This window comes from Manis pentadactyla, chromosome 2, assembly GCF_030020395.1.
Source record: "Manis pentadactyla isolate mManPen7 chromosome 2, mManPen7.hap1, whole genome shotgun sequence".
Taxonomy (NCBI): domain Eukaryota; kingdom Metazoa; phylum Chordata; class Mammalia; order Pholidota; family Manidae; genus Manis; species Manis pentadactyla.
Genome location: NC_080020.1, coordinates 17,878,481 through 17,891,012, shown reverse-complemented (window position 1 = coordinate 17,891,012; position 12,532 = coordinate 17,878,481). Strand labels below are relative to the sequence as shown.

Here is a 12,532-nt window from a genome sequence, read left to right as displayed (position 1 = left end):
TCAGGCAGTGGAGACAGGCACAGCAGCCGGGAGGCGGGGAACAGCTCTTTCCTACCCCCAGGCACCAATACCGCTCTCCTGCGACTCCCAACATTGCTTCAGGGGCTCAGCAGCTCCAGAATAGAGCTTCTGGACACTAGAGGGCACCACATACAAACATGAACCGCCAAAGGAACCATGTCCAGAGTAAAATTATTAATACAACTCCCGACAAAGATTTAAATGATACGGACCTCGTGACTCTTCCTGAAAGGGAGTTCAAAATAAAATCATCAACATCCTAATGGAGGTACGGAAAGACATCCAAGAACTCAGGAATGAATTCAGGTCAGAGATCCAATCGTTAAAGAACACGATGGAGGGTATTAAAAGCAGGTTGGATACGGTGGGGGAGACAATAAATGAAATAGAAACCAGAGAAAAGGAATACAAAGAAGCTGAGGCACAGAGAGAAAATAGGATCTCTAAAAATGAAAGAATTTTGACAGAACTGTGTGACCAATCCAAGCGGAACAATATTCGCATTATAGGGATATCAGAAAAAGAGAGAGACAAAGGGATACAAAGTGTCTTTGAGGAGGTAGTTGCTGAAAACTTCCCCAGTCTGGGGAAGGAGAGAGTCTCTCAGGCCATGGACATCAACAGATCTCCCAACACAAGGGACCCAAAGAAGACAACACCAAGACACATAGTAATTAAAATGGGAAAGATCAAGGATAAGGACAGACTGTTAAAAACAGCCAGAGGCAGAAATAAGATCACATAGAAAGGAAAGCCCATCAGGCTAACATCAGACTTCTCAGCAGAAACCTTACAGGCCAGAAGGGAGTGGCATGATGTATTTAATGCCATGAAGCAGAAGTGACTGGAACCAAGATTACTTTATCCAGCAAGATTATCATTTAAATTTGAAGGAGGGATTAAACAATTTCCAGATAAGCAAAAGCTGAGAGAGTTTACCTCCCACAAACCATCTCTGCAGTCTATTTTGGAGGGACTGCTATAGATGATGGAAGTGTTCCTAGGGTTGGATAGCTGTCACCAGAGGTAGTAAAATCACAGTAGGGAGGGTGGAGCAGCTGATTGCCAGGCAAATGCAAAATTAAATTGACTATCCCCAAAGTCAATCAAGGGATAGACAAAAAGTACAGAATTTGATACCTAATATATAAAGAATGAAGGAGGAAGAAAAAGGAGGAGAAATAGAAAAGAACCTTTAGATTGTGTTTGTAACAGCATACTAAGTGAGTTAAGTTAGACTCTTAGATAGTAAGGAAAGTAACCTGGAACCTTTGGTAACCACGAATCTAAAGCCTGAAATGGCAATAAGTACATACCTATCGATAATCACCCTAAATGCAAATGGACTGAATGCACCAATCAAAAGACATAGAGTCACTGAATGGATAAAAAAACAAGACCCATCTATATACTGCTTACAAGAAACTCACCTCAAACCCAAAGACATGCACAGACTAAAAGTCAAGGGATGGAAAAAGATATTTCAATGCAAACAATAGGGAGAAAAAAGCAGGTGTTGCAGTACTAGTATCAGACAAAATAGACTTCAAAATAAAGAAAGTAACAAGAGACAAAGAAGGACATTACATAATGATAAAGGGCTCAGTCCAACAAGAGGATATAACCATTATAAATATATATGCACCCAACACAGGAGCACCAGCATATGTGAAACAAATACTAACAGAACTAAAGCAGGAAATAGACTGCAATGCATTCATTTTAGGAGACTTCAACACACCATTCACTCAAAAGGACAGATCCACCAGACAGAAAATAAGGACACAGAGGCACTGAACAACACACTAGAACAGATGGACCTAACAGACATCTATAGAACTCTACACCCAAAAGCAACAGGATACACATTCTTCTCAAGTGCACATGGAACATTCACCACATTCTAGGCCACAAAAAGAGCCTCAGTAAATTCAAAAAGATTGAAATCCTACCAACCAACTTTTCAGACCACAAAGGTATAAAACTAGAAATAAATTGTACCAAGAAAGCAAAAAGGCTCACAAACACATGGAGACTTAACAACACGCTTCTAAATAGTCAATGGATCAACGACCAAAGTAAAATGGAGATCCAGCAATATATGGAAATAAATGACAACAACACAAAGCCCCAACTTCTGTGGGACGCAGCGAAAGCAGTCTTAAGAGGAAAGTATATAGCAATCCAGGCATATTTAAAGAAGGAAGAACAAACCCAAATGAATAGTCTAATGTCACAATTATCAAAATTGGAAAAAGAAGAACAAATGAGGCCTAAAATCAGCAGAAGGAGGGATATAACAAAGATCAGAGAAGAAATAAACAAAATTGAGAAGAATAAAACAATAGAAAAAAATCAATGAAACCAAGAGCTGGTTCTTTGAGAAAATAAACAAAATAGATAAGCCTCTAGCCAGACTTATTAAGAGAAAAAGAGAGTCAACACACATCAACAGAATCAGAAACGAGAAAGGAAACATCACGACGGACCCAACAGAAATACAAGGAATTATTAGAGAATACTATGAAAACCTATATGCTAACAAGCTGGAAAACCTAGAAGAAATGGACAACTTCCTAGAAAAATACAACCTTCCAAGACTGACAAGGAAGAAACACAAAATCTAAACAAACCAATTATCAGCAAAGAAATTGAAGCAGTAATAAAAAAACTACCCAAGAAAAAAACACCCGGGCCAGATGGATTTACCTCGGAATTTTATCAGACATACAGAGAAGATATAATACCCATTCTCCTTAAAGTTTTCCAAAAAATAGAAGAGGAGGGAATACTCCCAAACTCATTCTATGAAGCCAACATCACCCTAATACCAAAACCAGGCAAAGACCCCACCAAAAAAGAAAACTACAGACCAATATCCCTGATGAATGCAGATGCAAAAATACTCAATAAAATATTAGCAAACTGAATTCAAAAATATATCAAAAGGATCATACACCACGACCAAGTGGGATTCATCCCAGGGATGCAAGGATGGTACAACATTCGAAAATCCATCCACATCATCCACCACATAAACAAAAAGAAAGACAAAAACCACATGATCATCTCCATAGATGCTGAAAAAGCATTCGACAGAATTCAACATCCATTCATGATAAAAACTCTCAGCAAATTGGGTATAGAAGGCAAGTACCTCAACATAATAAAGGCCATCTATGATAAACCCACAGCTAATATCATACTGAACAGCGAGAAGCTGAAAGCTTTTCCTCTGAGATCAGGAACAAGGCAGGGATGCCCACTCTCCCCACTGTTATTTAACACAGTTCTGGAGATCTTAGCCATGGCAATCAGACAAAACAAAGAAATACAAGGAATCCAGATTGGTAAAGAAGAAGTTAAACTGTCACTATTTGCAGATGACATGATATTGTACATAAAAAACCCTCAAGACTCCACTGCAAAACTACTAGAACTGATTATCGGAATACAGTAAAGTTGCAGGATACAAAATTAACACAGAAATCTGTGGCTTTCCTGTACACTAACAATGAGCCAATAGAAAGAGAAATCAGGAAAACAATTCCATTCACAATTGCATCAAAAAGAATAAAATACCTAGGAATAAACCTAACCAAAGAAGTGAAAGACCTATACCCTGAAAACTATAAGACACTCTTAAGAGAAATTAAAGGGGACACTAACAGATGGAAACTCATCCCATTGCTCGTGGCTAGGAAGAATTAATATCGCCAAAGTGGCCATCCTGCCCAAAGCAATCTACAGATTCAATGCAATCCCTATCAAATAACCAACAACATTCTTCAACGAACTGGAACAAATAGTTCAAAAATTCATATGGAAACACCAAAGACCCCGAATAGCCAAAGCAATCCTGAGAAAGAAGAATAAAGTGGTGGGGATCTCGCTCTCCAACTTCAAGCTCTACTACAAAGCCACAGTAATCAAGACAATTTGGTACTGGCACAAGAACAGAGCCACAGACCAGTGGAACAAATTAGAGACTCCAGACATTAACCCAAACATATATGGTCAATTAATATTCGATAAAGGAGCCATGGACATACAATGGGGAAATGACAGTCTCTTCAACAGATGGTGCTGGCAGAACTGGACAGCTACATGTAAGAGTATGAACCTGGTCACTGTCTAACCCCATACACAAAAGTAAATTCAAAATGGATCAAAGACCTGAATGTATGTCATGAAACCATAAAACTCTAAGAAAAAAACATAGGCAAAAATCTCTTGGACATAAACATGAGTGACTTCTTCATGAATATATCTCCCTGGGCAAGGAAAACAAAAGCAAAAATGAACAAGTGGGACTATATCAAGCTGAAAAGCTTCTGTACAGCAAAGGACACCATCAATAGAACAAAGAGGTACCCTACAGTATGGGAGAATATATTCATAAATGACAGACCCGATAAAGGCTTGACATCCAAAATATATAAAGAGCTCACATGCCTCAACAAACAAAAAGCAAATAATCCAATTAAAAAATGGGCAGAGAAGCTGAACAGACAGTTCTCCAAAGAAGAAATTCAGATGGCCAACAGGCACATGAAAAGATGCTCCACATCGCTAGTTATCAGAGAAATGCAAATTAAAACTACAATGAGATATCACCTCACACCAGTAAGGATGGCTTCCATCCAAAAGACAAACAACAACAAATGTTGGCGAGGCTGTGGAGAAAGGGGAACCCTCCTACACTACTGGTGGGAATGTAAGTTAGTTCAACCATTGTGGAAAGCAATATGGAGGTTCCTCAAAATGTTCAAAATAGACTTGCCATTTGACCCAGGAATTTCACTTCTAGGAATTTACGCTAAGGATGCAGCACTCCAGTTTGAAAAAGACAGATGCACCCCTATGTTTATCGCAGCATTATTTACAATAGCCAAGAAATGGAAGCAACCTAAGTGTCCATCAATAGATGAATGGATAAAGAACATGTGGTATATATACACAATGGAATATTATTCAGCCATAAGAAAACAAATCCTACCATTTGCAACAACATGGATGGAGCTAGAGGGTATTATGCTCAGTGAAATAAGCCAAGCAGAGAAAGACAAATACCAAATGATTTCACTCATCTGTGGAGTATAAGAACAAAAGGAAAACTGAAGGAACAAAACAGCAACAGAATCACAGAACCCAAGAATGGACTAACAGTTACCAAAGGGAGAGAGACTGGGGAGAATGGGAGGGTAAGGGAGGGATAAGGGCGGGGAAGAAGAAAGGGGTTATTATGATTAGCATGTATAATGTGGGGGTTGGGGGAAAGGGGAGGGCTTTGTAACACAGAGAAGACAAGTAGTGACTCTACAACATCTTACTATGCTGATGGACAGTGACTGTAATGGGGTTTGGTGGGGGGCACTTGGGGTAGGGGAGAGCCTAGTAAACATAATGTTCTTCATGTAATTGTAGATTAATGATAACAAAATTAAAAAAAAAATTTTTTTTAATTTAAAAGGAAAAAGAAAAAGAAGAATCAGACTACCAAATATGTTCCTGACACAGTGCCTCAGGGTGATTATTTTTTAAGTCAATGGATGATTAATAAATTGATACCTAATTTCTCTTTGACATATCAATGACTCGGAGAGTCTTACAAGATTATCACCTTTACTAACTTACATGATTATCACATAATGAACTGGTAGTATACCTGTATTTCTTCACGTTCCTTTTTATCTGGAAAAGTTCTTGCAACTGTAGTATATTTTTCAAAAACTTTGCGTTCCTTTTGTAGTTTCCTCCTTTCCTCCTTTTTAAACTCTTCTATTCGAGCCAATTCTTTTGCTTTCTGTTGTTCAAAGTCTGCAATTTCTTTCCTAAAATGACCAAATCATGTTATCATCTAAGGGGACCATCTCTATAAAGTAACCCATATGTGCTACTGAAATGAACACCAGTGGCAGCCTAAAATTGAGGAGCTACTAGCCAATCCCATCTTCAATCCACAGTGCTGAAGTAAATGACAGTCAATTAACTCAATAAGGCATTCCTCCAACAAGCATCACTGAGCACCTACTATAAATCATGTGCTACACCAGGTACTGGAGAAACCACAATGAAAAAAAAAATCCTTACTCCTGTGAAGCTTCTGATTCTAATGGGAGAGACAGAACATAATAAACAAGACAGGTAAATAAATATATGGAAAATAATAAAAGAATGAGGTTTTACTAGGAAACATTAGGGTAGGAGGCTGTAATTATTGATGGACTCACCTTGCTGAAATAATATTTGAAGCAAAACCTGAAGGAAGTGAGAGAACAGCTATGAGGATTTCTGGACAAAACAGCTCATCAGGCAGAGGGAAAACCACATGCAAAAGCCCTAAGGTAGGAATATGCTTGATGTGTTTAAAGAACAGTGTGGCTATAAGAGAGTACGCAAGAGACAGAATAGTTGGATAAAATTTTTTTTAAAAAAAAAGGGACAGATAAATTGGGATCTTATAGAGCCCTGTGAGAACTTTGGTATTTAGCTTAGGAGAACCTTGGTCAAAGGAGCTGTCATAGCTCAGGCTCCCTCTGGACGCCGTGTTAGGAGCATAAGGAGAGTGATGCCAGCAGGGTGGTGGAACAGGTGGTCCTTGCTCACATCCTCATTCACAAAAAAATAATCTAACAGCCATCCATGGACAACAGAGTTTTTGTGGAAGCACCACAATCCAGGGTAAGAGGCTAAAAAACCCCAGTGAAGCCTAAGATTGAGGACAAACACTTTGAGAATGCGGGCTTATGCCCCAGGGACAGGCTTACAAAATGTGGTCCTGGCTGCAGACCAAACACAGTCCAGCTCCAGCCCCATCCAACAAAGGACCCACAAGAGGAGCCATGCCCATCCAAGACCCTGGTAACCGCCCACAGACCTTGGCCCTACCTACAAATACTGAAAGAGCCCTGCAGCTTGGCTCCAGCCCTGTCCAGTCAGGAACCCTGCCCAGGAGGACGCCTGGGAACCACACACCCATCTTCACCCCTGGTAACAGACCCACTGTCTGCAGACTCAACGGCAGATCCGTAAGTAGCTCCAGGACCTAGCTCCAGTCCTGTCCAACTGGGAATCTAGCAGGGACTATACCTGTCTGCACCCCTGGGAACAGGCCAGCCAAATGCAGACCCACCAGCAGTCACACGATCCAACTACAAACCCACTAACTGTGATCCTGGAGACAAACCCATCAGTCCAGGGGTCCAGGAGAAGGTCTTCACCTGCCAAAACCTTTCTGTAAAGAAAGGAAGAGGTGTTTGTTTTCTCAAATGCAAACACATCAGCACAAAGCTTTGTGGATCACAAAGAAGCAGGCAGACATGACCTTACCAAAGGAAACTGAAAAAACTCTAGTGACCAACCCGCAAAAATGGAGATCTACAAATTGTTTGACAAATAATTCAAAATAATTGTTTTAAGGAAGTGCAGCAAGCTATAAGAGAACACAAATAAACAACTCAACAAAACCAGGAAAATAATACATAAAACAAAATGAGAAGTTCAACAAAGAGGGAGAAATCACAAAAAAACAAACAGAAATCCTGGAGCTGACAGAAGATTCAATCATGCAGAGGAAAGAATCTGTAAATCTGAAGACAGGTATTCTGAAGTTATCCAGTCAGAGGAGAAAAAAGAAAAAAGAAAGAAAAAGAGTGAAGAAAACCTATGGATTTCTGAGACACCATAAATGACCCAATATACTCATAAGGCAGTCTCAGAAGGAAAAACCACAAAATCAAAAAGCCCTAAGCTAGACTAAAAAAAAGAGAGAAGACTCAAATAAAATCCTAAGTGAAAGAGGAGACATTATAACAGATGCCTCAGAAATGAAAAGGACCATACTCTAAATAATTATATTCCAAAAAATTGGATAACCTTAGAAGAAATAAATTCCTAGAAACATACAACCCACCAAAACTGAATCTAGAAGAAATAGAAAGCCTAAACAGACCAAAAACAAGAAGACCTGGATCGGTGATCAAAAACCTCCAACCAAGTCCAGGGTCAGGTGGCTTCACTGGTAAATTCTACCATTCAAAGAAATAACAATTCTCTTTAAAAAAGGAAGAAGGAACACTCCCAAACTCTTTATGAGGCCAGTTCACTCTGATACCAAAGCCAGACAAAGACACCACAAGAAAAGAAAGCTACAAGCTAATATCCCTAATGAGCACAGATGTAGAAATCCTCAGTAAAATACTAGCAAACCAAATTCAACAGCATGTTAAAACGATTATACACCATGACCAAGTAGGATTCATCCCTGGGATGCAAGACTGATTCGACATATGCAAGTCAATTAATGTGATATAAATTGGTACAGCCACTACAGAAGAAAGTACTATGGTTCCTCAAAAAACTGAGTATAGAATTACTATATGACTATATGATCCTTTGATTCTACCCCAGGTGGATATCCAAAAGAATTAAAAGCAGACACTTTGACCGATGTTGTACACCCATGTTAACAGCAGCGTTATTCACAATAATCAAGACAGAAACAACCCAAATGTCAAGCCGCAGCCAAGGAAAGCCAACAACCCACAGCCACCACTAGGAGACAGGTGAGAAAGCACAGCTCTACCGATGCACCGGCTTCCGACTTTTAGTCTCCAGAGCTCTAAGAAAACTAATTCCTGTGTTTTAAGACACCTAGTTTGTATGTACTCAGTTGCAGTAACCCTAGTAGCACATGAATTTATACCTCCAAACTGCTTTTCAGATTTCAATTTATGATCTCATTACTAAGAGATCTCCTGTTTTAGCAGATTCTTGAACACAATAGGTCATTTTATTTAATTAAAAAGTTTCTAAGTGAATACAGATTTCACTTTCTTTTCATTTACATTGCTTGATTGACAAAAACTGTTTTAAATATTTTAGATTTAATCTTAAAGATAAAATTGAATCACTGTATATTTTTACCAACTTACAGACCCTAACTTACCTGAGCTTTTCCAAGGCCTTTTCCCTTTCAAAGCGAAGTTTAGCTAAAGATGTGTTCTCAGCCTTAAATTTTTCTATTTCTGTTTCCAATTCAATAACTTTCTCTCTCAAAACTTGAGATCTAGTACTGTCACCTATAAAAGAGAGCATAAACATTGAACTTCACAAAAGGACTTCAGCAGCAAAAACATTAGCTATTAACACTAAAAGCCAAAAGTATGGTAAACACCTGTACTATTAAAATGCATTAGGTTTGTGTTTATACAGAGGATCAAAGCCTAATTTGGCTACCCCAAAAATGAACTAAGATACGATATGAAAAAGAACTTCCAACATCAGCACTCTCGGGAAGACTCATGACAGAAGATGATCAGCAAAAAAAAAAAAAACTCCAACAAAGATCCACGCACTGTCACAGGTGTAGATGCACTCATCCCACCAGTTCCTGGACTTGCCATGGGAATGATGAAGGAGATATCTAAGCTGGCCTGTGCATACAGTAAAACAAAAATTGGACTGGATCTATACTGTTGGAACTCAACCAAGAATTAGGAGAAGTGCAAATTGTAGCACTCCAAAATCTTACAACCACAGACTATTTACTGTTAAAAGAACATATGGGATGTGAACAGTCCCCAGGAATGGGTTGTTCTAGTTTATCTGAATTCTCTCAGACTGTTTAAGTTCAGTCGGACAATATCCACCATATCATAGATAAGTTTTCACAAATGCCTAAGGTGCCTAACTGGTTTTCTTGGTTTCACTGGAGATGGCTGGTAATTACAGGTATGCTTTGGTTAGGTAACTATATTCCTATTATGTTAATGTGTGTGCACAATTTAATTAATAGTTTAAAACCTATCCATGCTGAAGTTACTCTACAAGAAGATATGTCAAAGAAATAATCAATCTTCCCAGGTTTTCTTCTGCCTGCTACTTCTATAGCTTTTCTTCTTCCTACCTAATCACAACCTTTAAATAGAACTCGTGCCACATGTCGAATTTACCGAGTATCATAATTCTTCCAAGTGGTAAAGACACCTCAAGACAAATGCTGGGCATAGAAGCCACAGGGCAAAAAAATATGCAAAGAAGTAAAAAGCTAACCTTTTCAAACAATAAGGCTTCTCTCTCACTTACCAACTTAACATTTCCCTGTATGGCCCCGGAAGATGACTGGTTAGCCAGAGACGGGTAAGATTCCTCAAGGGAGGAACAACCTAAGACAGGCACAGTCGCAGGGGGCCATCCGGTGAGAAAATGGGGAGCAGCAGAGGTGAGGCTTAGAACCTCCCCCCTCATGTTCTGAGAGAAATCTTCTGCATACATGGATGTTTATTGCCCTCGTCTAGCTCGGATTAACACATAGTCTACAGGCACACACCTGATCATCTACATTTGCTCTCTTACAACACTAAACTCTGTTTTCTACCTTTATCTCGTATCTACCTACTTCAGCATTTTATTAAAAATAATAATAATAGAGAAATGTGGTATCCACATATAAATCAAGTTTAAAAATCAAATGAATATTCATATTTGAACTGACTGTGTATAGTTCATAATGCATGAACAAAACCGAAAGTTTCTGTGAGGACTGCCCTTGCACTGTTTACCATGTAACTTATTCACCAGGTAAGAATTTGTACTCCATGTAAGAATTTGTTCGTTATGCATCAGAAGATTGGAGACTGACGAAAATTAGGCTTGGGGTGGATTAATGATTGTGCATTGAGTATTGACCCCCCTATACAGAAATTTATTGTGGTTAACAACTATTTGATCAATAAATATGAGAGATGCCCTCACAAAATATATATATACATATATATATATATAAACACACTTCCAATTGTAAAATAAATAAGTAACCGGGATGTAATGTATAGCATAAGGAATATAGTCAAAATATTGTAACAACCTGGTATGGTGATACCTGGTACCTAGAATTATCATGTATATAAATGTTGAATCACTGTGTTGTACACCTGAAACTAATGTAATGCAATACTGTTGTCAACTACCCTTCAATAATAAAAAATAAAATAAAATAAAATAAAATGCATTAGAAACAATGCTTCTAATAACAAAAAGAAAAATGACTGACCTAACTTTCCAGATGAAACCAATCTAAATTTAACAAAGAATCAAATTATTCTAGTTCAAAAGAGCATCGATCTGACAATGAATTAACATTATGTATATATAAAGAAAAAAAGAACCTATATATATTTTTTGTCTTTTTAATAATAGCCAATATTGTACTAACTGTGGATGGTGACAGATACTAACTAGAATTATCATGGGGATCATTTTGTAATGTATAAGAATACTGAATCACTAGGATGTACACCTATAACTAATAGGATATTATATGACAATTATACTTCAAACGATATATATAAATAGCTTAGGAACATAAATAAGTAATTCACAAGACATCTAAAGCACTACTCAACACCAAAATCAAAGTTTACTCCCTACTAAGCAAAGAAATCCAAAGTAAAACTTATCCACAAATTTGCCATTTAAGAGTAAAACAGTCAGTGATTCTGTCCCTCAACTATCCTTTTGGAAATAAATTTGATTTATACCTTAAGGCTTTTAAAATACACATATTGACCTTTGATCCAGTTATTCTACTTCCAAAAATCCAGTTAAAGAACAAACTTCTAAAATCATACAAATAGTTTTGAACAAAAATATGCATTGCATTGTTATTTCTAATAGTGAAAAATTTCCAGCATTAAGGAAATTAATGAAAAAATTATGCTACGCTTATGTAATATACTGCAACAAAGTATGCGAAGAGTTTTAATGATATGGTCAACACATATTATATACCTGGGTCAAACAGGATGAGGCAAGTTATAAAAAATGTCTCTACCACATTAAAAATACATAGGAAAAATTACTGGAAGGTAATATCCCAAAATGAATACCTTTGGGTAGCTGAGTATAAACATTTTTGCTTCTATACTTTTTAAGCTTCTAAATTTCACAAAAAGTACTACTTTTAAAATCAGAGGTTTTTTTTTTAAAATAGTTCAACTTCATTTGTATTTTAAAGCTCCTATGCTTTGCTAAACATTCAGAGTTTATAACATGATATCATGGGAAAGAGTTTTTCAATTTCAGTTTTATAGAGTCCATCATATCAACTGGATCCAATACAGCCATTAAATGGAATGAGGCAAATGGATACATGTATTAGAACAATCTTCAAAATCTATTATAAACAGCACAGAATGGTATATAAAAGGCGTATTTTTATTTGTGTAGAGAGGGGGTCACAAATATGCTTTCATGTGCATGGAATCTTTTTAGAACACACAATGAAATGGGAATGCTGTGCCTCTAAGAAAGGAGAGCCCAGGTCTGGGGAAGAAAAGAAACTTGGGTTTTACTGTATTTCTTCTTGGTCATATTTAGCAAGCTAATGCATGAGGCAGTAAAAAAAAAACTAAGGAAGTAACAGTCATTCTAAAAGTGTGCATACCCAAAGGTTCATCCCTTTGTAACACAAACCATAAATCGGGTACTCGCCGGTCATAAAAGAAAC

The 12,532-nt window shown here is 37.6% G+C and overlaps 1 protein-coding gene across 6 annotated transcripts in view; it reads right to left on the bottom strand.

The window, feature by feature from the left end:
- CENPJ (centromere protein J) overlaps positions 1-12,532 on the bottom strand; it is a 65,224-nt gene that overhangs the window by 37,997 nt on the left and 14,695 nt on the right. For all 6 annotated transcript variants that reach the window (XM_036910182.2, XM_057490460.1, XM_036910179.2 and 3 more), the window contains exons 8-9: positions 8,972-9,104; positions 5,690-5,855 (exon numbers count right to left, since the gene is read on the bottom strand). In XM_036910182.2, coding sequence (XP_036766077.2) covers positions 5,690-5,855; positions 8,972-9,104 — 299 coding nt within the window. The remainder of the gene's footprint in view (positions 1-5,689; positions 5,856-8,971; positions 9,105-12,532) is intronic.